Source organism: Sesamum indicum, linkage group LG15, assembly GCF_000512975.1.
Source record: "Sesamum indicum cultivar Zhongzhi No. 13 linkage group LG15, S_indicum_v1.0, whole genome shotgun sequence".
Classification (NCBI taxonomy): domain Eukaryota; kingdom Viridiplantae; phylum Streptophyta; class Magnoliopsida; order Lamiales; family Pedaliaceae; genus Sesamum; species Sesamum indicum.
In genome coordinates, this window is record NC_026159.1 from 7,853,840 (window position 1) to 7,871,806 (window position 17,967).

Genomic DNA, 17,967 nt, shown 5'->3' on the forward strand with positions numbered 1-17,967 from the left:
GGTCCCAACTCTTTCGTCCTTCTTTTAATTTTATTTGGCAATCTGCTGCAGATGACTGTTGAGTCGGTGTATTCTGTAATATGGCAGACACTTTTCGACATGTTGAACCATCGTCCCCAACTCTATTGTCCTTCTTTTAACTTTAGGTTTAGATATTCTTTTGGTAATGCAGTAGTACTCCTTATTTATGCTTTCTTGGATCAAAATTATAAGGGAGTAATACTCTTTATTTATATTTTTTCTATCTATTGTAAGGGAGTAATACTCATTATTTATATTTTTCTAGGTGATATTAGGAAATTAATACTCCCTATTGGACATTGATTTTGATTTGTGATCAATAGAGAAGGGACAGAAACCCCGATAAACTCGTCCACCCTTACGTATTTTCTTTTATTCTTTTCAAAGTTAGGTTGGGAGTAAATCTAAAATATCAGGTATTTTCGTAATTTTTTTTTCCATAATATAGCACACGTAGAGATATGCATTTGTATACACACATTTCTATACATATCTATTTACAAAATTTAGTATAAGTAAATATGTGTAACTTATAAGTAGTGGTGGTGGCAATGCCGATGCAGTGGTGATGGTTTGGTGAAACATCCAAGAATGAGGTTTGATGCTGCCGGCAGTGTCGGCATCGTGACGGTGAAACGCCCAATACGTGAAGGGTAGTTCGGGGTTATGAAATTCTTTTGAAGGACAAAAGTAGTTCTGTTTCACCAATCATAATTTAAAAGCACTCACAAAACTACTAAGAATTTGAAAAAAGTTGGATTTGAGTTAAAAAAGAAGAAATTGTTGATTCATAATCACTTTATTTTATGGATAAATTACATTAGCATTTCCTAAATTAGATTTAAGGGATAATTACATTTTCTTCCCTCCAAAATTTGTTAAATTATATATAGAACAGTGATTCAAAAAGATTATATTTAATATTTTTTATGTTTGCTTACATCTAACAAATAAGTTTTACCGTTAGTCAAAATTTTACCGAATTTACTGATATTCACAAAAAAAAATAAAAATTGTGTTTACTCTCGGTAGATATAATATTGATTTATTGCAAGTCAAATAATTTTTTTTATGACCTGATTACTCTTATATATCTTTATACATTCATGTATGTAAGGAGGTATATTTTCACTATTATAAGGGTAGTTTACTAAAACAATAGTTGTTTGACATGCAATAAGTCAATAGTAAGTTAATCGAGGATAAATATCAATTTTTATTCAGTTTTGGTATTTTGTTAATATCAACAAATTCAATGAATTTTAACTAACGAATAAACATATTTGTTAGACGGATGCAAACTTCAGGAGTACTTTATCTAATATTTCAAATTAAAGGGGGTTTACGTGTAATTATATCAAACTTTTGGAAAGTGAAGTGTAACTATCCCTAGATTTAATTACACAAGTACTTTTTTGTTTTGATCAAAATTGTAATTATACCCTTATAGGGTGCCAATGTAATTTTTCTTGTTTGCATAAATTTTTGCCTCTCAGTGGGTGTTATTATAAATTACATTTCATGAAGTATACTTGTAACTTTTACGAAAGATATAAAATATTTGTATAATTAAATTTAGTTTTAAGGGATGTCGATGTTATTTATCCTTATTCTATTTCAAGATAAATTACAGCTACATCTTTTAAAGTTTGATATCATTACGAATACTCCCTATGATAAAGTCCGATCTCCAAAGGTCGTAGGTCGTTCAACCCTTAAAATTAGAAAACAATTGGGGTACCCAGAATTTAAAAATCAGGTTAGGTTCGAGTAGGGGATCCTAGCCCAAACTACCAAATCAGGTACCTAATCTTTAAAATAACAAAATTATGTAGAATATGTTTAAAAGTGGAGTCTTTCACTAGGTTTTATTTTTCCTACTCCCACCTCCTCCAAATCTTCGTCTTTCTCCTTCTCATTCCTTCAAATCTTCTTCTTCTTACCTCTCAAAACAAATCCATCTTCAAATTTTCTTTTATTTTCCTCTTCTGCCACAATTGATATTTGTTAAAACCCTAAAATTTCACAAGAACAAGGTGAATTAAAGTTACCAAACTCACAAGGGTTGTATTTAATGTTTGATTATCTTATGTTTTTAGTTTTATTTAGTTTATTTCACATTTAAATTTTTATTTAGTTGATTGATGCATAGTTGTCAAAGGCGCATAGCGTGTCACGGCGCAAAGGTGCCTTGGAGCTGACACATGATGTGGCACATACTTTTTTAAAGCATGGCTTATTTTACATAAATAAATTACATATTCATACGTCAATGTCTTTTAACATCAATATTACAAAAAAAAATTAAATATAAGCACTAAAAATTATATTGACCATTATACCATAAAAGAAATTGGTATGATAGAAATATGTAAAACAACTAGTCAAGGATTTTTCTTTAACCTTCTTTAAAAAAAATTGTTAAGAGCTGGCTTGATCAAGAAAAACCTCATTTAGAAACTAGGTGAAGCCCAGTCTTTCGCCCAACTACTCGAAATTTTGGGTACCTGACCCTAACTATCCGAATCCGCACTACCCAACCCGATACCCACCCCTAATTATCTGAACCCCCATTACCCGACCCGACAACCAACCCTACTTCGGGTATTTTGGGTAAGATACCCAAATTTCAGGTAGCTATTTAAGCTATCCAACTCCTAACCGAACTTTTTGAGGTACTCGATAGGTATACAATTAAATCGGGCATTTATTTATTTTTTATTTTTTTAATTTATTCCAAACAATAAGTAACGTAACATCTCTTATTTTTCTTTTATTTATTTTATTGCTTTTAATCTATTAAAATTTTAGTTTTAGATTTATAAATTATGAATATTTCAATATACTATTTTAATCATTTAGTTGTAGGTAACAAAGAGAAGTAAAAACTAACAAACTTAACTTTCAATTACTAAACTAAACAATGTAATGTGAAAATAAAACAAAGAAAACTAAAAACATAAGAAAATCAAACTTTAAACACTAACCTTTGAGTTGATAACTTTATTTTATCTTTTTTTTATGACATCTTAGGTTTTATATAAATACAAATTGTGAAGAAGAGGAAAATAAAAGAAGATTTGAAAAGGGATTTTTGAAGGGAAGAAGAAGATTCGAAGGAATGAGGAGAAGTGGAAGATTGGGAGGCGATGAAAGTAGAAAAAACTATCCTAGTTAAAGACTTAAAGTTTAAACATATGTTACTTAATTTTTCTTTTAAGGATTAGGTATGCGATCGGGTAGGAACCCCCTACTTGAACCGACCCGATACCTAAAAATTTTAAATAACTCTAAAAGTTTAACCTGCAAACAGATTGGGTTAGGGCCCAAAATATCCGACCCTCACCCTCACTCCGTAAGTGCTTCTACCCCTGTTATGGGCAGTTATATGTTATCTCTTGGCATGCATTAGTTTGCCTATTGTCAACCAAACTGGTGTCCCTTTGAACAATAATTATTTTTGTTTGTTCAATTTATATGACTAACATAAATGGAACGTATCAAATCATATTAAGGATATGTTTGTCATGCTCGACTAAAATTATTTTGTGTTAAAGGTTTTTCCTTCTGTTGCTGGTTGTAAACTTTGAATTGGCAGAAACACCATTGCAGTTCGTCAACTTGGTCTGCCTTAAAGTACTACAAAGCTTCTTTCATGTGAAGTTGTGAACTAACTATTAGGAGATGCAAAATCATTCTGGGGTGTCAAACACTAAGGACGTTTTTTGAAAACTTTATGTTGTGGGCCAGATCACAAACCAATTCTAGCAATCGAGATTTGATTTACATCACAAATTGGTTTGTGTTTCATCCTCTGTAGTTTGTTTGTTTGTTTTTTTTTTTTTAAATAGTTATGTCAGAAGAAGTACATATGTACCTATTTCCTTGGGTATTAAGGAATATTGCTTTCCAAACTGTTTGATATGTACCTCACTTATCCTATTATGGTATTCTTTCTTACCAGATCTTTCCTTTGTGGTGAATCTGCCGACTTATTTATTTATGTTGCCTGGGAGAATATTTGTGTATCATATGATTGACAAAGTGGCATAACAATTGCGGTCAATGAGGATGGTCGCACTCTAAATGAAAGTGTCCCTTAGGTTTACTCAGGAAAGCATTGTTCTAGCACAAAGTAATTTATCCTTTAAATGACAGGACTAAATTTATATTTTTTCCACCATAAACCTTACCACCCTGATCTAGGCTCCCCCAAAATGGAGCAACACAAAAAAAAAAAAAAAAAATATTTATGAATGTTATCAACCCAGGTGAGAAAAAAAGGGTAAATCCAAACAATCTTTGTGATATTGTAAATAAGTAAAATTATCTCATATGAAAAAACAAAATAGCAATATACCTTTCTGTATTTTTAAAAATTCAATAATTTACCCTCTTCGTTTTTCAAAATAAAGTAATTTACCTCCTTAGATTGAGAGGTCACTACAAGAAAACAGGGTATCAGAGACCAAAATTTAGAGACAGAACAATACAGTAGGGTAAATTGATATTATTTTTTCGTAAAGAAATAATTTGCTCATTTATAATATATAGAAAGGTAAATTGCATTAAACCCTGAAAAAAAAGATAGATATGAAATGATATATATATATAATATATTATAAATAAAGTAAAAGAAGACCTAAATAGAGCAGAACACATATAGTTCTATCCCAACGCGGAGATTACTGTTCATATGAGCTAATAAAGCTAGTTCTGCTCCTTTTCACCCCACTCCTGTCTGCTCAATCCCAATGTGAACTCCAAGCTCGGGATTTTGTAATTTTCAGGATCGGACACCGTGCAGCTCTTTGAATGTGAAATTTCACTTTCCTGCAATTTGTCGCAAGGTATGAGCTAGGCTGAAGGAAGATGCATGCACATATTTGATCCAGCAATGCTTCACAAAATTTGACTAGATACTGACTAGTTTAGGCACCCAAAGGTGCATTTAAGCGTTTATAAGGAAAAATTGTATTTTTCGCCTCATAAGTTAAAACTAAGGCAAAATACGAATGCAAGTCATGAGGCCGTTAATTTTTTTAGCTTGGATCGAAAATTGATACATGATGTGCTATGCATAATTTGCCGTCAAATTTTTATGAAAGTTGAAATGAGGATTCAATGTGAGAATCTTTTAAACTAGCGACTAATTTTAAATTTTTTCATAAACTATGGGACTAGAAATATACTGACCCTAACTTATGAGACGACAAAATGCAATGTTTATGCATTTATGACAATGCTTAATATATATTGAGATTCTACGAGTGAAAAGAATATGAAGATCAAAACAAAAAAAAATTCAATTATCGTGGACAATATTACTATTTTTAAGGACACTATCTAGGCTTAAATATATTTTTGATCTTGTAATTTTGGTACTTTGATATTTTTATTTTTTATCTTTTTAGGGTTGTAAATTAATCCTGTAATTTTTTGATATTTTGCGATTTTGGTCTTTTCGGTACTGAATTTTACAAAAATTACCGTAATAAATAATGTGCCTCTTGTGATTTTGATATTTTTATCCTTTTTTCTTTCTAAGGGTTGCAAAGAGTCCTGTAGTTTTTTGACATTTCACAATTTTGGTCTTTTCTGTAACAAATTTTACAAAAATTATCGGAATAAATCACGTGTCACGTCATTTTTTAATAATTCTTAGTCCATATTGATAAAAGCGAACCAATCAGAATTACAAAAGCCCCAAGTCAAATGAACCACGTGAGACGCATGTGATTTATTGCGATAATTTTTGCAAAATTCGACACCGAAATGACCAAAATCGCGAAAGTAAAAAAGTTACAGGACTACTTTGCATTTCTAAAAAGATAAAGAATAAAAGTATCACAATGTCAAAATTATAGAACCAAAAATATATTTAAATCATACATATATATATATATACACACACACACAATAACATTAAGGTTGAGGGGTATAAATAATGTTGTGTTTCCAAAATAATGAATTGAAGTGGATTGATCACTGCACAAACTAAATAAATAAAAAGGGAGATCGATCTGTACCTGTATCAGGCGACCCGAATTGGAGGGTGATGGAAAGGACGATGATCTTACGAGTCCATGCGATTCACCAGCAGCATTTGTTTGTGACCAACCTTCTCGGCTACTGAAAACAAACATAATTAACAGAATTCATTAATGCTCATCAGGACAACACAACAATTCAAACTATTCTGGGAAATTTTTAATTCAAATTGAATTTTTTATACCTGAACTGATTATGGCTGCAAGTGTAATGCAATTTTCATGTGATTTGTGTATATTTTAAAAAAAGTAATACTGACCAATTATATAACAAATGTATCAGAACTAATTTGTGATGTTTTACATTTCTTGTAATAACTAATAGGAGATTGTATATCAAGTCAATAAGAAAAGTAACCACAATTCACAGAACCACCAGAAACACCATTCCTGAAATGGGGATATATATATATATACATCTGCTAAATAAAGAAAAAATTACAATTTTAGTCATGTAATTTAGAGGGGTACTTTTAGTCTTATACGAATTAATTTTTGTAATTTAGTCATATAACTTTATAAATTTGACAAGTTTAGTTCTTTTATGGTCAAATGGCAATTTACTTGCAATTTTAGTCCTACAAATTATAAATTCACGCAGGACCAAACATACCAACTCTCTACGTTATAGAATTGAAAATGCCAAACCCCCTTAAGATACAAGACTGAAATTGCAATTTAGTTGGGTCATGTGCGAGTCACATGCTAATTTTCGACCAAATTGACTGGAGAAGGATAAAAAGTCACATTTTCTTCTAAGAAAAACTTACAATTTTAGTTCTATAAGTATAATGGGTGACAATTTTAGTTTTGTACAAATTCATTTTAGCAATTTTATCCTGTTATTCTAAAATTTCACACATCGAAGACAAAAAATGGTTGGAATTTGCTAAATTGAAATAGCCAGAAAAGTACATGTGACTAGCTTACTTAAGGGCAATTTTTTCAGCCATTCGAGCAAATACCAGTCATTTTTGACCCGAATGACGGAAAGTTTTGAAATTATGGGACAAAATTATCAGAATGAATTCATACAAAACTAAAAGCAACATTACCCATATTTATAAAACTAAATTACAATCTCCATATCTTCTAGTACATAGTATTGCATCTCAAATATCTCATGAACTATTATTATTAACTTGGATCTTTTATTAATGTATTAAACATGATACAGATTGCAATATTATTTTGTAATAAACATCTATAACTCTTACATTAACCCTCGTACAATCAAACAAACAATGCATGAACTCCCTTGCACAAGAATGTTGTCCAATTAGGGCTTAAAGGTAATTTTCATCCCTTAACTTTAGGCCATTTTTATTTTAGTCTTCTAAGTTATTAGGGTTTTATTTTGGTTCCGTAAAACTGAAAAAATCTTAATTTTGGTACAAATTTGGTCGGAAAGTTGAGTCACTAGCCGGAAAAATTCACATGCCAGGCATGTAACTTTTTAAATTGGGGCTTGCATTGTGATTGGCTGAAAATAAAAGGCTTAAAGGCAATTTTTGTCTCCTAACTTCAGGTCATTCTCGTTTTAGTCCCCTAACTTTAGGTCATGTCTTCACCACATCATCTTTTTCAGCCAATCACAATGCAAACTCAATTTAAAAAGTCACATGCTTGGCATCTGACTTTTTCTGACGAGTGACTCAACTTTTCGATCAAATTTGTACCAAAATTGAGATTTTTTCAGTTTTACGGGACTAAAATGAAACTCTAGTAACTTAGGGAACTAAAAAGAGAATGACCTAAAATTATGGGACGAAAATTACCTTTAATCCGTCCAAAGAATGTCCTATATCAGAATAACTAAATAAAATATCAAGAACAGACAAAACTTGTAGCACTTTAAGAAAACAAGAGCACTGAAGTCAAGATACTGATCATGTTCTAGTCCAATATATATATGGGTGTGAAGAGAATAAGAACAAAGGTTTGAAGAATTGAATACTTTATGAACAGTGTTAAAGAAACAATTCCAATTAGGACAAAGTAAAAAAGCGCAGCAGTACTGCTTTATTTTCTTATCTTAATTCAGCCTCTGATTGTATTTTTCTGTCCTTTTTTAAGAATACCAATACCATCAAACTTCAAAAGCTACCAGCCTCCTCAGCTGAAAATCTTCCATGAAATATATATATATATATATCTTAATCTATCTAGTCAAATCTACATACACAAATGTATATATTTTTGTTTTAGCTATATTGTTAAATGATCATTTAATTCAAAAGTTTCGAAAGTATTAAAAAGGAGAATCATTTAATATTTTAATATCTTAATTAACATGTCTCTTCATCAGCAGGTATTTTTTTACTAAATAGGTGAAAACGGCGTTTGAATCCAGGACTTTATCTTGTTTGATTATGTTGAATAAATACCATGTTAAATGATTATTTTATTTAAAAAATTAAAACATTAGAAAGGAGAACATTTTAGCACATGCATATATTATATAGGAAAAATGCAAGCTACCCCGTTGTGATATGAGGTATGTACAATATACCATCTTATAAAAAAAATATCAAATTGTCTTCTCATATTTTTTAAAATAAAGCAATTTATCTCCTTACAAGTATATATTGCCCCCACCTTCCCCCTCACCCTTTCACCTCCCCACCGCTGCACCCTTCACCGTGTTACATGAAATAGTATTTATAATTTTATAATTAAAATTTAAAACAAATAATATAAAAAAGAGTGCGTGTGTTACACGAAATCGTACGAGGAGGTGCATAAATTGTTCTATTTTAAAAAACAGATTGAGGTAATTTATTTTTTCAGAGAGGCTAATTTCTTGAGTTTCAATATATAATTTACTTGAAACCCTATCTATATATATAAATACCTGGAAGAGTTGCTCCACAATGTGGTGGCGGAGGAGGGGTAGTCAGCATCCTGTGGCGAAGATCCATCGGACGGCCCTCTGTGGTCTATGAATAGCTGCAGCCTAGCCCCATCACCACCACTGCCTATTGTGGAGAGGTCATCATCAGCAGATCCATCTGAATGCCCTTTGAGAATCAGTAAAAATAAACAAATAAACCATCAAAATGATTGTATGCAAGCATTGATCTATGCCATTGACCTATTTGGAAGAATGTACAGTTGATTCAATTAATTAATGAAATGGGTTTGTTAAGAGAATTTTTTCTGCAGTTTAAAGGATAAAATGCTGGCAATTAACGGAATTATATATATATATATATACCTGAGGAAGCTGCAGGCTTGTCAGTGGTTTTAACAGTTCGATACATCTGCATTGGGAAGGATATATATACAGACAATTTATGAGAATTAAAAGTCATTGATGATAGCAAAAGAACTACTAGCTAGCAACCATTAATTAAAATTTCAGTCTCCTCCTTTCTATCTCTATGTATGTGTTATGTGTATATGTGATGAACTGGGGATATATTTCTCTCTCTTCCTCTCTCTCTCTCTATATATAGATGCATGTATATGTGTATGTATAGGATGAGTGTGGAGCTCCTACTGAAAGTACAGTAAGACTTTGTTCTGGGCTTCTGAGTAAAATGTCTTGGTTTCATTATTAATCACGAGGTTGATGTCTGATAAGGTAGTAATGAGCTGTATTATTGGGATATCATGACTTCGCCTTTGTCTCTTTTTTATCATTCCTCTCCTTCAATTCTCTCTCTCTCTCTCATCAGACTGTCAGCCCAAGACTTCTCCCCCATTCTTTAATCCACCATTCACTCACTCTGCATTCATCGGCTACTGTGCCGGAGGAATAGACGGAGAGTCTCTCCCCCTCCCCCCAACCCCACACAAAACAACCAGACGTCATAAATTCAGATCTCTCTCTCTTGTTTGAGAGTAAATAATTAAGTGTGATCAATTTGCTCTACCTGTAAATGGCTCTTGACATGAGCAAGAGTGAGATCTTTGACATCCATGAGTTCCAGTACTGACTTTGGAGTAGCCCCTGAAATTGGAGACCAGTCACAAGTAAAACAACTGTGTGTGCAAATCAAACCATAAAGAAAGAATCATACCTGGAAGGGGAAAAACCTAGTTAAGAACAATGGGGGCTAAACACAGATTTTAATTAAGCCAGAAGAAAATGGAGAAAGATCGTATTTTAATTACTTTCATGCCCACCAAGAAGCTCAACTGCATGAACAAACCGGGCGTGAAGGGTGCTCGTCCATCTCATTCTGGGAGCCCTCATGCTGCGCTTTGCCGGCAGCTTCGGAAGAGATCTTGATCTCATAATCCCATGATGAGACGCCTCAAGAGAATGGCCCATACCATACTGATGATGAGTGTGATGATGCTGCAGCTGATACGAGGAGAGCCCATTAAACCTGCCACCACCACCAGCACTACCGCCACTCGGTACCCTGTAAGCTGCCGTCGGGGATGAGGCGTTAGGCCCCGGATTTAAAAATGGTATATGATGATCCAAACTACCGGAATAATACTGATGAGAAGGAGAGGAAAGAGAGGAACATAAAGAAGAAGGAGAAGATAGAGTGGATGACCAAGAGGGGTAGGGCGTTTGGTAGAAGCACATCTTTGGATCCTTGGCATGGTCCACAGGCAGGAAAGGAAACGGCCGATTCGGATAAACTGGAAAACTCTTTATAGGACTCAAGCCATCGGATACATCTAGTAGGGAAACCCCATGATTTATCTGATTCAGTTGGCTGTTGGAGTGGCAGATATGATGATAATAGCTATGTGGCTGCTCTTCTTGATGAGCTCTTCCTCCACCGAAGCTCTGTTGGAGCCGGATTTCGTCGTTCGCTGGATTAGCCAAGGAGAGCTCAATCAAGGAGTTGCAGCTCCTGGGCTTGGCTGAATTCGTAGAACGATGGATGCCCGACGCCACTTCACTCGCCGTGTTGCAGATTGGTGAGGAGGAATTACAGTTGGGTGGACTAATGTGGAGAGAAAGATCGGGTACTGGCTTTGAGGAGGGCTCTATGAAAACCCCATCTAAGGGCATTTTTCTTTCCTCGTGATTTTCTTGATGACTTTTCTCTTTTAGATTTTGTAATCTTGAAACTAAAGTCAAATGTTCAAAAACACACGGACAGGAAAAGGGAACAGAGATTGACAAATCTTCCAAACAAGAGAAGATTTTTGTAGTAAGAGCTTAAACTCCTATGAGGAGTCAGTACAGTAAAATCTTGAAAGAGAGACCTAGGTATTCTATAAAGGCTAAAGATGGATGAATAATAGTGTCTGAGAGAGAAGTGAAGTAAAGCAAAAGAGTGGAAGAGCTCTCTCTCTCTCTCCCCTTTATCTTTTTCACCACCAAATCCAAATTGATGTCAGACAACAGGTACTTGGAGAGAATCCACACACAAACCCTCAGTTTTCTTTGTTGGTTCTTTGAGATTTGTGGAAGGGATTACATTCTCTAACAGAGATTATGGTGTAAAAGTTGTGAAAAGACAATGGACTCGTAACTTCAAAGCTAAAGGATAGAACCCAGAAAGAACGAGCGTTGACGCCCTCTTGAAATTGAGAAAAAAGTGAGCAGAAATCAGAGGAAAAGATGAGGAATCCCAGGAAAGGAGAAGAGGGAGGAGTGTGTGGGTTGAGGGATTTGGTGTCTCGTGTAATTCCTCGAGAGTATATCTCCGAAAATGACACTAGAACCAGGCCTCTCCTTCGCCAGTCAAACACAAGCTAATGAATAATTAATAAAATATTGTAAATTTTCATCCAACAAGCATCTCAAAAAAAAAAAAAAAAAAAAATTACTATTGACTATAATATTAATTAATATCAATAAAAATCGTGTAGAACTATTGACTAAAATATTAATTAGTATCGGTAAAAATCGTGGGGCAATTATTATCAATCATAATTAAATAAAATTGATGTAAAATTAGTTAATACCTATAATAAAAATTAATATTTTAGCCTTTTTTGCAAAAATTACGGTAAACAATAGTTGTGTGATCGTAACCCATAACTATTGACTATGATTATTTATTATAAATCATAATAATTAATCATAATTAAATGTTATATTTTTAACAGTGAAGTATGATGGATGGCACTTTTTGATCCACTTAAAATTCATTTTAGTGATAAATGACAGTAATTTAAATAAAAAAAGGGCAGATTGTGAACTTTTATCGCCAAAAATTTACGAATTCAGCCCACAAACGCAATGCACGAGTTGCTCGACGACTACAAATTTGGGATATTTTTTTGGTCAAATTAATAATTCTAGACAATAAGTGTGTTCTTAATGTACTAATATTTTAAATTATTATCTTTCGTTGTCAATAAATAGACAAAAAATTGCACTTTTCCCCGTAAATAGAACACAGAGAAAAAAGGGGTTAATAAAACAAGAAAGAAATTATTAAAGCATAAAAAGATAGATTGTCACTTTTGCATTATTTCCTTCTTTCCCCGTAGACGACGGGATATAAAATCTTGAAACAGAAAGTAACCCTACACTTATCTGATTCCTTTTCCCCCCGCCCGCTTCGCTCTCTCTCTGTCTTCTTTCTCTCTCCTGCCCGTACAAGGATAGACATACAGACAGAAAAATATACACTCACACGAACACACATCATTTCTTTTTTCTCTGTATGTTTCTTAACTTGAGTTTGCAAGGACATTAAAGAAATCCCACATTCATCTTAAAATGAGCAGACCACTGCTGCATTGTGTTGCAAAATCACATGCTTTTGACTCCCATAAATGTTTTTTTTTTTTTTTCAGTTCCGATATCATATAACTATATCTGGTCAATAATTATTATTAAAATAGAACAATCAACTACTATTGAAGTTGAACAACATCCCCACATGTTGGTGGGTTCAAATTCACGGCCTTAAAGTCATAGAGCCTCAACTTTATCGGCTGAGTTGGACCTTGTTGGCGATATAATTTAAATTACTTCAAGAAAAATGCACTTTTGATTTCGTAAATAATAGATGTGGTTTTTCTTCTTTTTTATTTGAAATTTATATATAGTTGAGGATTACAATAAATAAAACAGCATATTCAGTCCACATATCGCCAAAAATGCGAAATTTACACAATTTCCCCACCTATATTGTGTGAAAGGATAAAATTTAGAGTTTTGAAAATTTTGACAAAAAGGTTCTCAATCTGTGAAAATTGATTAATTTGTAAACTAAATTGCCAAATTATTTCTTCACAAAACCTATAATTGTCAATACGAAATTATATTTATTAAGCATCCACAAGGGCACATATCACAACATGTTATTTTTTGTCCATAAACTCATATTAAAATAAATTAATATTATAATAAACACGCATTAAATGAGACAAATATTTATTACAATAAATTCACGTTTAAATAAGATAAATATTACATGTTTGATAAAACTCAAACTTATTTATGAGATGTAATTTTTAATCATTAAATTAGGACATCATTAGTGCACACACATTATAATATTGAAGGTCATAATTAGCTATATATATATATACGTATTATATTTGATACCTAAGTACACTAATGTAAGAAGATAGGGTACAAAGTAGACCATTGACTTGAGTGAGAGACCTACAAATTATAAGGGTGTGTTTGTTTGCCAGTGCTGCACATGTAATAGATTTAGCATGTGACTATTCCCACATTATCTTCTAAATTCCCCTTTCATACTCCAAAATATTCCCTTCCAATCTTTCAACAACTTTGTCTGGCATCTTAGGTTTTATTATGTCTTCCTCCACATGAAACCCTCATTCAAGTTCATGTTTTGGGCCTTTAGTTTCAAAACCCTAGGCTGAATCGAAGGGTATAATTCTATTATTTTAGTAATGGGGATCCTTAACACTCTTCATACTTAGAACACTACCATATATATATATATGTATATATATATAGTAATTTTTTACTTATATTATAAATTACTACTACTTAAAAATCATGGTAAATCAATTCTATCTACTACGATTCAAGTAAAACTAATTTGAAAATTTACTTTTTCTTTTATCACGGTTAATAATTATTTAACATGATATTATCTATGAAAAAAAATATGTCATTTTTACTTATGGTTAATGTTGTGACTACAAAAGTTATGGTGTTAGTAATAACACATCAATTGATAATTTTAAAGTTGTCACAAAAATATATATTAACTGGATAACAACAGTGTTTATCTCGTCACTAGGTAATTGGGAAAGAGGATGGCAATTTTGATTTTGCAAGTTTAAACATATAGTTGGAAAGCTAAAATTTTAGAGGCCATGTGCCCAACACATGCATTTTTCAAGGCAAAACGGACCAAAATTGACTATTTTTAAAGTTACGGGATTAAATCGTGAAAGTCAATTTACGATTGGATCGAAATGCAGCTTAATTGCATTTATTATATATAATGGGGGTGGAATTAAAACAAGGACCCCATATATAGAGGGTGGCATATACAGTAAAACCTCTATAAATTAATAATCTTGGGACCATGAATTTTTATTAATTTAAAGAGATATTAATTTATCGATAAATTAATATTTTATTAATTAAAAGAGAGACTTTTTAAATTTAACAAATTTAGTACATATGTATTGAAAATAAATGAATTCATATATGTTTCATTGATTATATTCATGCATCAATCAATTCTTTGTAACTAATTAAATATATTCATATTGTATACAATTAACTATTATATTCATAGACGCATGTATTAATTCATTGGAATTACTTAAATATACATGTTTACATTAATTCGTTGCACTTAAATAACTATTATAGCCAATTAAATATATTCATACATGATGATGAAATGTATACTATATAAATCTCAATATGAAAATAAAATAATTCATGACACCTAAACATGTCTTTTCTTCTAAAAGGCATCACAAAATCATCAATGAATGATCAAATGCGTAAAGCATTACAAACTTCATATTTTAGTAAATTACCATAATATTTATAATTGTAATATTTATGAATTATTAATTTAGAGTTTTAATGGGACCTAATATTTATAAAGGAATTTTTTGAAAAATTATTATTTTATTATCTTATCGAATTTGATGATTTTTTACAAAGGCCCAAGTCGGGACCGAAAGATTTTATTATTTTAGAGAGTTTATTAATTTATAAAGTATTAATTTATAGAGGTTTTACTGTAGTTACCTATAATTAATCTTTCTTGATAGTTGCTGAAATTTTAAAGCTGGACGAAAATTGCTGAGGCCGACAAAATTATGGCTGTCTTTTATTTGTGAAAAAAGATCCACTGCCACATGAGCAATGACATAAAGAAGAAGGATGAAACACTTTTTTATTTGTGGTAGATTTTACTGACTAGACATTTTTTTTGTCTCTCCTCTGCCACATAGGCACTTGCATAAAAAAAATATCAAATTATATAAAAATAAATTTTGAATTTATATTATATCTTAGCTGTCGTGGCACAAAAACTTATATAACCCAATACATCAATTCAAAAAAAATTAAATATATTATCGACATAATAAAAAAATTATAAAAAATAAAATTACTATTTTTATAGATGATTATAAATTATAAAAGTACTTTAGTTAAAAAAAAAAAAAAAAACTAACTACCTAACGACCCCTCCCTTCCCCATACAACTAGAACTTCCCCTAATCGCAATCCTCTCATTGCCGCCCCCTTTTGGGGAACAGGGCCGACAGTGAGAGGGATGGATTGGGGGGAGGGCACTGGTTCGGAGAGGGATGTTTCAGTTTTAAATTTATATTATATCAATAATGATTTTATTTTTATAATTTAGAATTATATGCATAAAATAAATTCAGAATTAATTTTATGCAATTTTATTTTTTTTTCATGTAAGCGCTTATGTGCAAATAAAAAAAAAAAAATATCAAGTCTGTAAAATTTCAAATAAAAAGTCCTAAATTTGTCCACCTTAACAAATTTTGGTGGTCAGTCTTGAAATTGCCAAAAATTAATTATTCCTCCTTTATTTGCACTGCAGTAAATGCAATTACACCCCAAAGCTTTTAGTTTCTTTAGTCCATTTGTTTAGAACCGTGGAGGATCGAGTTAATGGTATCCATGATGAACTGACAAAGCTATTCACAGAAGAGCGGGCTTATAGCCACAGGTCTAGCTGTTTGGTTGAGAGTTGGAGCTGGAGCATTGGCGGCTCCTAAGGTCAGGTCTGGAGTGGGAGCATTGACAACTCCTGAAGCTGGATTTACAAGAGGAATAGTAGGACCAACTACAGCAAGAGGGAAGAGCTTTCCTCATAGGATCCATTGTCACCTCAATTGATTGAATTAGCCATTTCTCACGTTGAAACTCAAGTGTTTCTCACAGGCGACGCCAATGATGTGTACCAGATTTTTGGACGTACCACAAAGTTGAAAGTTCCTCAAGAAAAATCTAAGATCAACGGGTACTACCCTGCAAAATTGAGGTTTGCACTTTGATGCTTAAGTCAGTAATGGTTTATAGAAGAAATAAAAATAAATTGAACCAAAGGGAGAATAATGGTAAAATATGGTGATAAAGTAATATATTTTCTGTATGGAATGCAAAATGTAAGGTTAGAATAGCTTAAAAACTGAGAGAAAATCATTAGAATAAATGAGAGATTGAGTATGAAGAATGATGTTATCAAATGAGTATACAAGGTTGTTGTAGCCCCTTGGCATATGAAAGCCCTTTGATTTTGCTATCATCCAGGAAAAATAGTTTGTGTTTGGACTCAATATGTTAGGTGGACCGAGTCTTACCATATTTGCCTGAAAATTCCGAAAATTGGTTACTCGTAGATTCCCAGCTCATTTGTTATTGATTTATTCAGAACAATCTGGTGATTTTTAGGATGATGTCTTGTAATGTGTTGGCAGCTATATGATGACGTATTCGGTTGGAAATGGCCTATCTCTTGGGCTTACGAGTCAAGTAGGAGGTAGTTCTTCGCGCCTTCCTTCCCTATTGATAGGTCAGTTGGCCTGCTCGAATCTATCTGGCTGACTTGCTTGGCTCATGAGCCAAATCCAAAAGTTTTAGGGGGCATCACCACACAGGATGAAGGTGAAGGTTCAGAAGTCTGAGGACTTTTGAAAGGGTTTAGGAATTAAACTTGAAGTGAAATTGTAACTTAAACCCTTCGTATTTGTAGGCCATTGAGGGAGTAATAAAAATGCAATTATTTTGTAACGGCTATAACCGTTACAAATTTTTATGTGTGCTTAAAATCATTACAATTTGTAGGCCATTACTAATTTGCTATGATTAATAGCTAGTTTTAACGGCTTTTTTGGTGAAATATGGAGCCATTACAAAGGCAAGTGGCAAAAACTGTTGGAAAACATATAAAAAATGGTGTTACAAAAATCATGATATTAGAGACGTTTTTTTGTAATGGCCGTTACAAAATAATGGCTATCTTAGGAGTTCCAAAGGCCGATACAAAAAAAAAAAAACTTATATATTCATTTTATTTCATTTATTGTAGAAATTCTTATACTAATCACACACACTTGCAACATTCTAATTTTCATGTATATTCATTTGATAGCTTGTAGATTATTACTCAAATTTTGGACCGTCAACTAATACTGATCATCACTTAAGTTGGTTGACCATGATACTTTATTGTGTTTAATTAAATTAATTATAGTTTTTTTTAGTTCTGTGATTTTTTATTAATCTTATATTATGTTAATTATATGTATTCTCATAAATAGTGCAGTCTAATATTTATAAATTTGTAGGTTCTCATATTAGAAAATTAATTATATATATATGTGTGTGAATACAATATATGTATATCATCATATTACGAGAATTGAGGTGATGGATGTACAATAAGAACCTCTCAAGGAGGGCAGGTCTTACACCAGAGTTTGAGAATGTGCTTAAAACTTTCATAGAATGGACAGATGGTCAGCATGAACATATGGA

General features: G+C 32.2%; 1 protein-coding gene across 5 annotated transcripts; it reads right to left on the reverse strand.

Moving 5' to 3' along the window:
* On the reverse strand, positions 4,614–11,668 carry LOC105178203 (transcription repressor KAN1-like). 5 transcript variants are annotated; one of them, XM_011101621.2, is made up of 7 exons: positions 10,586–10,785; positions 10,191–10,451; positions 9,950–10,026; positions 9,289–9,334; positions 8,926–9,091; positions 6,051–6,153; positions 4,614–4,854 (listed from the first exon to the last, which is right to left on the reverse strand). In XM_011101621.2, the coding sequence occupies exons 1-7, from the start codon at positions 10,632–10,634 to the stop codon at positions 4,732–4,734; spliced, it is 825 nt and encodes a 274-aa protein (XP_011099923.1). In that variant the 5' UTR covers positions 10,635–10,785; the 3' UTR covers positions 4,614–4,731. The 5 variants fall into 5 exon arrangements, with proteins under 5 accessions (XP_011099923.1, XP_020554564.1, XP_011099922.1 ...); XM_020698905.1 differs by having other exon boundaries at positions 10,203–11,668; XM_011101620.2 differs by having other exon boundaries at positions 8,926–9,082; positions 10,191–11,668.

What these genes read in the sequence shown, in the direction of transcription:
- LOC105178203 (XM_011101618.2), bottom strand. Translation starts at nt 11,052, where the DNA reads ATGCCCTTAGATGGGGTTTTCATAGAGCCCTCCTCAAAGCCAGTACCC. An exon ending in CAAGCCTGCAGCTTCCTCAG is followed by an intron (nt 9,092 to 9,288) that starts GTATATATATAT and finishes TGATTCTCAAAG; the next exon opens with GGCATTCAGATGGATCTGCT. An exon ending in TTGTGGAGCAACTCTTCCAG is followed by an intron (nt 6,154 to 8,925) that starts GTATTTATATAT and finishes GTTTGTTTTCAG; the next exon opens with TAGCCGAGAAGGTTGGTCAC.